The sequence below is a fragment of the Rhipicephalus sanguineus genome, chromosome 6 (genome assembly GCF_013339695.2).
Source record: "Rhipicephalus sanguineus isolate Rsan-2018 chromosome 6, BIME_Rsan_1.4, whole genome shotgun sequence".
NCBI classification, from domain to species: Eukaryota; Metazoa; Arthropoda; class Arachnida; order Ixodida; family Ixodidae; genus Rhipicephalus; species Rhipicephalus sanguineus.
The window spans coordinates 143,526,148-143,538,288 of record NC_051181.1 but is presented as its reverse complement, the minus strand read 5'-3'; the positions used below and the strand labels follow the sequence as shown (position 1 = coordinate 143,538,288).

General features: G+C 45.0%; 2 protein-coding genes across 2 annotated transcripts in view; one reads left to right on the top strand and one right to left on the bottom strand.

Moving 5' to 3' along the window:
- LOC119397615 (patronin-like) overlaps positions 1-6,891 on the bottom strand; it is a 52,220-nt gene extending 45,329 nt beyond the window's left edge. Inside the window, 1 exon segment of the mRNA XM_049416615.1 lies at positions 6,817-6,891. Within this exon segment, the coding sequence (XP_049272572.1) occupies positions 6,817-6,891 (75 nt within the window).
- Positions 6,892-7,495: 604 nt separating this feature from the next.
- Positions 7,496-9,361, top strand: LOC119397614 (stromal cell-derived factor 2-like). Its single transcript, XM_049416614.1, has 4 exons — positions 7,496-7,639; positions 8,595-8,701; positions 8,784-8,866; positions 9,199-9,361. Exons 1-4 carry the CDS (start codon positions 7,564-7,566, stop codon positions 9,359-9,361), a joined length of 429 nt encoding a protein of 142 aa, XP_049272571.1. The 5' UTR covers positions 7,496-7,563.
- The last annotated feature ends 2,780 nt before the right edge of the window (positions 9,362-12,141 follow it).

Genomic DNA, 12,141 nt, shown 5'->3' with positions numbered 1-12,141 from the left:
GTCTCGTATACGAAGACAAAATAACACGGACCGTGCAATCCTGTTTTGTAGCCGACTGTACGTTCCACCTCAGCGCCACATCATTCTGAGTACCGGTGCCTAGATCGCGAATGAAAAAAAATAAAAAGAATAAGAAGAAAAATTTGACGCCAATCGACAGAGATAAACGGTCGAGTACCGAGACTGACCAGCTCGTAAGAGGGTTTAGAGTCTGGCATAAGCGAAAACTCTCAGCAAGCATCCATTTGAACGGCGCATCGTAGCATATACCAAATAATAACAATAAACAACAGTAACAATAACCAAAGAAAACGACACGGAAGGAAAGCAGGATGACAACGACGAGGGAGCGTCGCTTTATCAGGACGTCTCTGACGAAAGCCTAAAGAAATCGAACGCCCACTCACCCTCCGTCTTCGTATATTCCCGTTCGATTCAGCACTTCCTCCGAGATGGTGAAGAGGCGTCGGCGGCCGGAGATAACGCGTGCGAAGTGCGCCAGAGGTGTAGTGTAGTGTGCACCAGAGCGGATCACCGCAGTTAAAAGCAGGCGCAGAAGGAGGAAGGAGCCGTTAATTTATTCCGCAGTCAAAGGGCCGCGTTTTCTTTCTTTGTTTTTTTCCCCTCGCTACCTCTTCTGATTCGCTTGGTTCGAACGGACGTTGCACTTTCACTCGCGCTCAAATAAGAACTTTTCAACGGAGAGAAGAGTCACCTCCTCACTGGACTGTTGCACGAGATTACGAAAACTGACGTCGCGGCCGCGGCAGTGCATTTTTGGGGAGTACCCGGATATTAACAACAGCCCAGAGAGAATTATGGAGGCGTCCAGGGAGCCTTCCTCGACAGGCGCATATACGTGTGAAGCTTACTGCAATACGCACTGCTTTCGTGCAGGTGTGAAAAAGGAAGGTGCTTCGAAGAGACACTAAAAAAGATTGCTCTCGTATCAGTAAATCATCCAAAGTTCACAGCTGCCAATACTAAAACCACTCTTGCCGCGAGAGGTCGCTTGGTAGGCGGGGGAAACACACAAAACAGAAAAAAAAAACCCAGAAAAATATTATGGCAGCGTTGCACTAGTGGTGCCAAGCCTGACGGAAAAGCGGAGCTGGATGGCCTTCCTTATTTCTCTATTTTTTTTCTGTCTTTCTTCTCTCCCTTTCTCTCTCTTTTTATCTTTATTTCTCTTCCCTTTCTCTCTGTCGCTTCCTCTCTCGTTCTTTCTCTTTCTGTCTTGCTCTCTGTTTTTCTATCTCCTTTTTGTGTCTGTTTCTATCTCTTAGGTCTTTATTGCCTTTATTTCTATTTTTCTCTTTCTCTTTCTATCGCTTTCTCTCTCTCTATTTTCTTTTTCTCTCTCTCTCTCGTGCTCCATTTCGCCGAGAAGAGTTTTCGTTTAACGTATGGCGTTAAACGAAACGTCCTGTGGCGCGTACCCACCTGTGGAGTTCTGCACGACGGAGCACAAGTTACCGATAGCTTAAACATCTTCGATGCTGAAATACTAAAGCCTTAGAAGATACAAGTGACGACGCCTCCTTGAGCTTATACCGCATTCCTTGACGTATAATATATTTTGAAGGTGTCTGCTGGGGGTTCTCTGTGGGTAAAAATGAAGTGCCCTGTGATCTAAAGGGGGCTGTCGAGATCCAATGTGGCCGAAATTCGAAGAAAAAGAAAATACCTTGAAATCCGTGACCTTACGCGCTGACATTAAGGTGCTTAAGTTACAGCGCGAAAGTCAAAATTCTTTTGCGACAACGTACATATGATGGCGAAGTTAACTGCAGTAGCGATCTCAATGATAATGTCACAGTACAAAGCAATTTAGTGTTGTACGTCAGTGTCTCTTTGAAGAGAGGTAACGGCAAACTGCATATACTTACGCAGGTACACCGGCCGTCTGAAATTGAGTGAAACAAAAGGTGCATATTTTCACTAGCTGTGAAAATTTTCACTAGATGCTCTGTAATCGTCGTTACATGCTGGGTAATCGTGAATACAACATATATACATGGCGGCGGCGCATTTAGGTGTTCACCCATAGCCAGATATCTCGTCGATACCGCCCTTGTTCCTACGCAACCAATGCGAGTCTAGCACAGTCAGGAGCCTCAACGTCGATTCCGAGCATGGGCACCATTATCGCTATGTCTGTGTGTATGTGCGCGCGCGCGTGTATGTATGTATGTATGTATGTATGTATGTATGTATGTATGTATGTATGTATGTATGTATGTATGTATGTATGTATGTATGTATGTATGTATGTATGTATGTATGTATGTATGTATGTATGTATGTATGTATGTATGTATGTATGTAGACACCCACCGGCTCCATCATGCACTAACGCGAAACGTTGCTCTGGCGTTCGCAGCTTCGCCCCTTACGTATGAAACGGGTTATCGTATGATCCGTATCTCCTAAACATCGATATTGAAATAAAGCCACTTCTGTTCGCAAAACGACGTCGTTTGTAAACTGTAACACAAACAGATAAAAGTGTATTGAAGTAATATTTCCTGATAAAAGGCTATAGCCACACAAGGGAAGGCACGCGCCGAACACAGAAGCACGCGCATAGTCAGCACGATCGCGCTACTGATTGAGAGATGCCAGCTGCGGCTATAAACGCCCCGGCGCTAATACTACCGTAAACGCAGTAATTTTCGCGAGAAATCGACAAAACTACCGGTTCTTCGGTAACGTTGACGTTTCTGCCTATTGGTACAACATATCGGTGATTTCTAGCGCATAAAAACACAATCAAGGGCAGAAGTAACGAGATGACAGACCTGTGTCATCACGTATTTTCTATCCTTGTGTGTTGAGTTTCAGCAGTAGCTTCTTCAGTGACACGCTTTATCAAACTCCCGAATGTAAATAATACGTGGCAGACAGCTGAACATCGCACAGATATCGAATGAAAGACAATGTTGCTGTTTTATATAACAGCGGATAGTCAACAGCGCGGAAACGTTATCCGCTGCTTGTAACACGCGAGTAAACGTGGAAGTTTATTTCGGTAAGAAATTTTATCGGACATGATCGTCACACCCATTTACAGAGTAAGTGGGCACAAGAGGCCAACGAAGAGACACGTCTTCAAAAGTAGTTTGAAATTGCTCTACAACAGCGCGTCAAAGTCGTCCCTCCTACACTTCGTCGCTTGCAAACGAATGTACGCGCGCCATAACAAGAATGGACAACAAAATAGACACGGAAAGGTGGGAACCGTTATGCGCACGTGCCACGAAAGCTCACGGCCACGAACGAAACCGAAACCAGCGGATACGGATTGCGAAGTTTCGTCGTATAAGCCACGAACTACGAAAAAAAAAAAGAGAAAAAAAAAAGAACGAGAGAAGCGAGCTATCAGCCACGCAGTGGCGTCACGATGCCAAAGCGATCGTTTTACGCCTGCGAGAGGACAAGTTCAGGCGCGGGCGCTCCGCCTCAAAATGCTGATGTGGGCGTGAGCGTGTGGGAGTCGTGTGTTGGTGACGAACGAATGCAATGCTGGGCGGTGTCCTATAAGCGCGATATTTCATTTCTGTTTGTTCCTTTTCCTCGGTCTGCGAAAAAATAAATAAATAAAGGGGTGAAAGGACAAAAGAATGACCCTACAAAGTCCAGGCACAGCTCGCTTCCTCCGCCATAGAAAGAACGAGAACCGGAGTGCTTTTGTTCCACTGGATCAGCGAAATATACCGTATTCAGTCGAATATAAGCGGCCCTTTAACCAGTTTTTTTTACATCCAAGTTGACCAAGGCACACGCATCACCAGAATTTGTTGCAAAGGCACATAGCCAATAAATTGCAACACCCCTGTTGATTGTACTGTTCTATGAAAGTTTTCTCTAGCCTAAAAGTGACATAGAAAGGTTTAAAATTGCTGGCAACAATTTATAGGACATGGAGAGCCAGGTGACAACAGTTTCAAGGCAGTGGCATGTATTAGAATGTTCTAATTCAGCAAACAAGACAGTTCAGGGAGCATGGAGGCTTGCAGTGATCAGCATTCGTTGAAAACGGATTGTCGCTGCAACCAACGTTTAGACAAGTGGACTTGCCTTTGCCACGTTAGCTCTAGTGACATTCACTGTAACACGATTTCTCATCACTTACTATCATGGTGTGACATTGTACACAAAATTTTCATAATCTCGTCCTAGTAACCCACGTCCCCAGTGCAGCAACTGCAACCTTTAGGATCTAATATCACTTGACAGTGTTTGTTGAGCACTTCAACTGTTACTAAAATGTTAGCAATGTTAACATACTTCTACCAAACATGACTGTGCCAACATGACAAAACCTTTCCCATTAAAATCATCAGCAGCTTAATGAGTGAACGTACATTTTTCAATGGCTTCACTTGTTACAGCCATGCAAGATCACCATGACTCATAACCCTTTCATAAATTGTTGCCAAAGGGGATTTTTAAAGGATGCTTGGAAGATGCGGCAGGCAAGAAATCTAATGCTCATCCATAGGAGACTATCACATAATATGTAGCTAATTGTATTGTGTATACACCTAACCCTTTAGCATATCCATGTACCACAGATAATATCCAATTCCATAAACCTTGCAATTTGTATTCACAGCCGTGGGAGTCCAGGGCTAATCAATACAAGCATCTAATGCTTGAATAGATGTAGAACATAGAAACCAAATGATGTGTTCGAGATTGACAATCACTCTGGCAACCGCAATCTTGTTTGAGGTGCTGTCTGAAAGTGTTTCCAACAAGCTGGTGCCTTCAAGCATGACTAGTCAGCCATATTTGTATGTGTGTTAGTATTGATTTAGTTAACTTGTTGTTCACTTCGATTAAGTCTTGCAGGAACAGCAGCAATAACAAATACGTATACCGCATGTGTCTCATTATATAGCATTTTTTTACATACAATGGCAGGTCATCGACACTGAGGACGAGTGTAGGGGGAGGTGCTATTTTTACCAGTCTCTTGTTTTCGTTGCAGTTTTCATGATCACAATGTGAAAGTGCTGGTGGCACGTGAAGGTGAAAGCTGCGCTTAATATATCACAGTGATACAAACTGCACACTTTTAGTGCAAATTATAACCAGTCAGTGCTCATGAGACCAGCAGGATCTGACTACTTAAGAATTTTAATTACAGTCATAACTATTTAATTAGCGCTACCTTAATGAACACACTGTTGTGAATGGCTGTAAGAGCGATATGCTTTTTATCTATGTAAGTGATGAACGCAACCACGCTGCTTTCGGATGTATCAGTGCTGACAGCTGTTGCATGATGACCACCCCACATACTTCCTCTGACCTCCATTTTTTAATTTCTGGACTCTTGGATACTAATGTTCAAGTCAGGTAATAAATTCAATTCGCCAAAGTCACGCCCAATACATTTTTTAAACGATAATGCTTTCTTAAGCCTGTGTTACAAGTTTTCCAAATGTGAAAAAATACTACTGACCTTCAGTACATAAGAAAACATGAAAAAATCCTTCCTGTCAACAGGTACTGCCAATGAATGGGCGTAGTGACATTATTAAAGATAAGAAAGTTCAGTATATATATATATATATATATATATATATATATATATATATATATATATATATATATATATACACACACACACACACACACACACACACACACACACACATATATATATATATATATATATATATATATATATATATATATATATATATATATATACGCGAGCCAGTGATGACACAAAGCCCTGCATTATCACGCTGCGATAAATTCTGTGGTGGTAAAAAAAAAGCACCCACGGGGTGATTAAGTGTGGGGCAAAGTCTGTTGAAAGTAACATCTATCAAGACTTCTGCATGAGCAGTGGTTAATCTGGTTAATCCGTGCTGCGCTAACCGCACAGGGCAGGCCACATTTACGTAACTGCCGTTCGGCGACACTTTATCCTAATGAATAGCGAACACGAAACTTGACGAGCGTAAGCGACTCCACCTAAACTTCGAAACCACTCGAACGTAAAGCAGAATGGCAGGTGAGCACACAACTCAAGCACGCGAAGCATAGATCGTGCGGCCTTCTACACTGAATCAGTAACCCTTACAACGTGAAAAGGTGTTTCACGCTCGTGCAATACAAACGACGCTGCTCGCTAACCCGATTATCTTTCATCGGGGGAAAACGAGACAGCCATCGTCGTAGCGAAGCTTTCAAGCATTTCGACGGATCGTGCGCTTCCGGTTGACAAAAGGGGGCCGAATTTTTTTTCTTTCCTTTTTAATTCGCGGGCGCCTGGCTAGACGTGGCCCGGGCGATCGTGTGCTCTGCCGTAGAGCCACGAACTCGAACCGTACCACAGCGCGGTCCGCGACCCTGCTATTTTCTTCTTTTTACGGTCACACAAACGAACGGCGCCCGCGCTGCAGAGGCGTCGAAGGAATGCCCCGAAAGGGCCACCCACACCCCATCTGCGTGCCGAAGCCCAAAGCCCACCCCATGAAGGAGAAGCTCCACGCGATGCACTGGCCAGTTAACGGTTTTTTCGGGGGCATCGCCGAAATGAGGCCTTAGAGCCGCAGGCTGGCCAAACGAAGGGACCAGTAAATGTCCAAATAAGGACCGCTCCGTTGAATGTAGGCCGCCAGTGACCCGTAGACGGCGTTCACTCGCACGCGCTCGAGAGCGGACTTTTTTTGTCGCACTATCACCACCTGTCAAAAAGCGGACGTAAACTGGCGGACACGCTCGAAATGCTACTACACCGAGCGTTTTTTTTTAGCGGCCGGACGCTAGCCCGGCGGCCTGCGACGGTCGTACCTTGGCGAAGTCGTACTCTTCGATCGGCGTAAGCTCCACGCCGTCCAGGTCGTAGTCCTCGTCCATGGTGTCCATAACGGCCCGGCCGGATCGACGGGAGCCGCTGTCGACGACGTGAAGCGGTCCTCACGTGTGCCGTTGACGGGTTGCTGCCGTGGCTGTTGCAAGGCCTAGCATCACTGACTCACGGACCCGTCAGTCGTTGGCACCGCCGTGTTGCTTCGGCGGCATCGCACTTCGCCCGCGGACAGTCCCACACGTTGCTCCATCACCCTCTCCGACAATGTGCGACGGACAGCCGTTCTTACGCGTTTACGGGTGTCGTATCCGACCGTTGTTGCATTTTGAAGGCGGCCAAAATAAAAGTCATAGCCCCCACCAACACCACCAACGACAGCAACTACACCAACACGCCCCGAGCCGACCAGCCAGCACGAACGGGCGAAAAAAAGCTAAACAAGAAAATCAAAACTTAATGACTTCAATGTGGCCAGGCGACAGGCTTGCGGATGGCCAAAGATGGACAAAATGAATTTTTGAACTAATCAAAAGTTTAGTTACGTGCTAGAAACAAAAGCACATTGATAAATTTTACAGGTAGAAAGAATAAGAACTGTTGCTAAGCTAAAGTGAACTGGTTCTTGTGATTCATGCTGCTCGTTAGAGATGACGTGTGTTTCGAGTCGACGCGATGGCAACTTGGAGGCGGACGCCGGCTGCTACTGCTAGTTCCGCTGTTTAGTAACAATGCATTCGACGTTTTGGAGCAAAATATCGCTACTATTTATTACGCTTGTGAATTTAGGAACATTAGTGTGCGCTGGTGAGTGATATGACGTACAGTTTGTGCGTCAAAACATCATTTTCTCTGTGGATAAAGCTATGTCAGTCGCACTCGCGATGTTTCGTCACTCGATGCTTCGATCAGCACCGAATCTGTATCCGCGTGTTCTGTACAGGTTGTGTGTGGTAGCGAATGCAGACAATTACGGCACCGTGAATGAATTGCCGCAGTGTTTTGAGCGTGCTAACGAAGTCCCATGCACGCTGTTTCAGCAGTACGGATTTGCACGCACAGACTTTCTGTCCTTGCATACTTTGTCTGATGGTGCTGGCGTTTCAAATTTTGATCAGCTTCGCACCTCGCTTAACGCAACGAAGCTCCTGCGAACCTTTCAGCTGGTCGCGTCGTTGTGCAGTTGTAAAATACTCTAAAAATGTGCACGAACAAGAACCTTTGTATCCGTGCGCGTTCTCTTTGAATGACGTAGTCGCCGCGTTATACGTGTCACGTTTGCGAAGTGCGTAGAAAGCGCGCTCATTGATTTTCTTCGACCAATGCATAATAAATGTTCCAGATATCCGTTGCTGTTCTGGAACTAGTGGTTTGTGTTACTTGTACTATTTATGTAAAACTCTACATAGTGTGTCAGCTGTAAGTACGAGGGCGCGGGTTCAATTCCCTACCATGGAGGCCGCACCTAAATGGGGGCGCAATGGAAGGACGCCCGTGTACTGAGGTTTAGGTTCATGTCAAAGAATCCCAGGTGCTCAAAATTAACCAGGGGTTTCCTTTTCTTCGTATCTTGTAATCATATCGTAATTTATTGACCACGTAAAACCCGTAATTTAGTTAAACTATTTATCTAAAACCATTTGTACCATAGTGAGGTAAGCGTGGCGGTAGCCCTCGGACTTCGAACGCGCTCCTGTAAAAAATATTTTTTGTTATCGTTGTGCGTAGCACAATAAATCGATCACACTCCCGCACTTTGCAGATTTGCAGTATGTGACGTGTGGTTCGGTACTTAAGCTTGAGAACCAGCAGTACCAAGTGCGCCTGCACTCCCACGACATAAAGTATGGCTCTGGCAGTGGTCAGCAGGTAAGGTGTACGCACACTTCAAGTATATGTGGTGCTGTTTGTATGAGGACTAAACGCCACTTCTCGTTTGACATTTGCACAGTCCGTCACGGGAACCACGGACAGAGAAGACAACAACAGCCATTGGGTTGTCAAGGGCAAGCGGGAAAAACCCTGCCAGCGTGGGTAAGCATCACAGATTGACCGCTGCTTGCTGCTCCTCTCTGACCGCGTGACCTTGTGACAACCTTTGTATGGGCTTTCTGGCAAGTCTACACCTGTGTTTTGGTCTGGACAACAATTTCAGTTATGACATGTCACTATAACAAACCACGGCGAGCCATTGCAGATCATCCTGTGTCCCTGAATTTGATTGCTGGTATTGACTGATTGCTGGGGTTGCTACGTCAGTTAAGAGCCAGAGAGCACCTCGTGGAAGCTAGGCCTGTAGTATCGCTTATGTAATCGTGTTTGTACAAGACGGATGACCTGTGCGACTAAAGCGTATATTAATGCAGGGATCCCATTCCGTGTGGGTCGCCTGTGAGGCTGGAGCACCTGGTCACTCACAAGAACCTGCACAGCCACCACTTTGTTTCACCACTGTCCAACAACCAGGAGATCAGCGCATTCGGAGACGGAGGCGAGGGAGACACAGGTAACGTCACACAGTGCTTTTGAAAAAATCATGCCATATCCACGAAGTGAATGATGATGAGTGGGCAAAGCTCCGGAGGTAATCTGGTAAACCATCAATCCCCGTAAATTTTGCTCACTGGATCATCATACAAAGACCTGACACACAAACACAGGGGTCCTCATATATGATGTTAAGCACAGGGGAACGTTTGTTGTCGGCGTTGCCATTTTGCCTTTCGAGGGCGAGAAGCGCATTTACGATCGTTTTCATCCATGGCAGAAAGAGAATGTGTGGTCTGGAACGCGCTTATACTTCATGGTCATCAGTGTCATCGTCATCGTTATCACGTGTAGTGGGTACATTCTACTATACTGGAACGCGCTTATTCTTCATGGTCATCAGTCGTCATCGTCATGGAACGCGCTTATACTTCATGGACATCAGCGCCATCGTCATCGTTATCACGTGTAGTGGGTACATTCCACTATACTGGAACGCGCTTATACTTCATGGTCATCATTGTCATCGTTATCACGTGTAGTGGGTACATTCCACTATACTGGAACGCGCTTATTCTTCATGGTCATCAGTCGTCATCGTCATGGAGCGCACTTATACTTCATGGTCATCATCGTCATCGTTATCACGTGTAGTGGGCACTACATTCCACTATACTGGAACGCGCTTATTCTTCATGGTCATCAGTCGTCATCTTTATCACATGGAGTGGATACATCCCACTATGCGTGGCTACCTACTACTGCATACTACAAAGGAGGGACAGGACCACACCCTGAGGAGCTTCGCCCCTAAAAGAGCATGCAGCACAGATGAGCTTGGAGGTGGCTTTAATTTGGAGGCCAAACACTGATTTCCTCGTATGGCAGATACGTGTGAGACATGTAACTGGCTCTTATAAATGCCACTGTCCTCTTATGAATAAATCTGTTGCATTTAATGACAAAGACAAACTTTATTGGGTGATAGCAGAACAGCTTTAGTTGAGGCTGTCAAGTACTATACAGAACTGGCCAAGACTAGAAATTCTGGGGGATAATTAGACATTTACTTGGTGAGAGCAATGTCATCATTCAACGTGCATTTGAGTGGAGAAATCTGAATTGGAGCTGAGATATTAATGTGGAAGACAGGTTGTGTGGTACCAACCGTGGCACTTTGGAGGCTAAGGTTTCATGCTGCTAAGCTTGAGGACGTGTGTTCAATCACATGTCATGGTGACCACATTTCGATGGGGGTGAGATGCAAAAATACTTGTGTACTTAGATTTAGGTGCACATTCTTAAAGAACCTTAGGTCATCAGAATTCATTTGGAGTACCCCACCACAATGTTCCTCATGATAATCATAGTTTCGTGCATATATATTGTCCAAGAATTTGTTAGGTTCAGCCATTGGCTTCTGCTAGCTACACTGAAAACTTTCACTGTGAACCACAGCAGAGCCCTAACGGAAGATGCTGGCTTCAACGTTGGCTGGCATCGGTGTGAACACTCTAAATGAAACTAATCTATTGTCCACAATGTCCGACCAGAAAGCATCAACGACTGCTACAAGGGCATTTATAGATTTTCTCAAGAGTACAGAACTTGACAATAGACTTTAAGAAGACCACTGTCACGTGGTTATTGTACATATACGCTTTACCTCTTCCTGTTCCCATCATCATCTTCATTACTCGTTCCCCCACTTCCCCTTCTCCCCTGTTCAGAGTAGCAGGCTAAAGCGCTCAAGCTCAGGCCGACCTCTTTGCCTTCTAATAAATTCGCTCTATCTATTTTGTTAGGTTCAGATATTGCGGTGTTTTGTTTTAAAATTTGGAAACTGATGTACGAGAGTTACCACAATACTGATGCTGCATTAGAGAAGAGAGGCATTTAGCTGCTGGTTTATGTACCGTGTGGTATGATGTTTCTTTTTATTTTCTCAAAGGATCTCTAGGGAATTTAAGACTGCCATGCTCGTTGTCACCTTGCTAGCGTCTTTCACCTTTAATGAAATTTTAATGTGCAGTGTGGACATGTTTGTGCTCTGGAGTGACTTGCCTTGACCGAGAAAAACGATAGTGTTTGGAAGTGTGTGTCACCACCAAAGTTTTTGAACCAGCCTGAATATGTTACCGCCAGCACTGCAATGTGACACTCTGTGTAGGCTTTTGACTGGCGATGCTAAATTGCTGAAATGTATGTGTAATGACTGAAGTTATCTTATCTGCCGCAGAAAATACTACTGTGCCCTGCACTGGGTCACAGCGAAAGTTCTCACGTGTAGCTAGCAGAAGCCAATGGCTGTACAGTGTTATGCGAAAAATGAAATCTGAGCATACAGGAAGGCAGGAATGCAACATCAAAAACGTCATCATGGTAACAGGCTCACATACGTGTCCACATCACAGGAAAAGGAGTGGGTAATTTAGCACATGAAGAGCAGTTACATGTGCTTACGGTAGGCTGGAATTAAGAACGATTGCAACTTGGAGCATTTTTTCGATTGAGCTGTGCTCATTGGAGATACACCAAACATTATTTGAGTGAGAGGTGCTCGAGTTATCAACATAACATTGTAATTTATTATCATGGTGCTTACATGAGGATCTGGGAAAGATGGCTTAAAATAGATATGGAGGAAATCAACTAAGATACACTGTAAAATCATGACGTTTTCATGATGCATGTTGCATCAAGTAAGTTACCTGCATCACGCTTCCACTTCCAAAATTGGAGGTGTCATCGAACCACTGAATAGCACTGTTCCTTTTATATGATGTGCACTCAAATCCAAATCTTATAAGTGTTTGTCTGGC

Bases quoted from the DNA above. Each gene is read 5' to 3' on its own strand.
- LOC119397614 (XM_049416614.1), top strand. From the start codon at position 7,564: ATGCATTCGACGTTTTGGAGCAAAATATCGCTACTATTTATTACGCTT. The intron at 7,640-8,594 runs GTGAGTGATATG...CGCACTTTGCAG, and splicing joins AGGAACATTAGTGTGCGCTG to ATTTGCAGTATGTGACGTGT. The intron at 8,867-9,198 runs GTAAGCATCACA...ATATTAATGCAG, and splicing joins GAAAAACCCTGCCAGCGTGG to GGATCCCATTCCGTGTGGGT.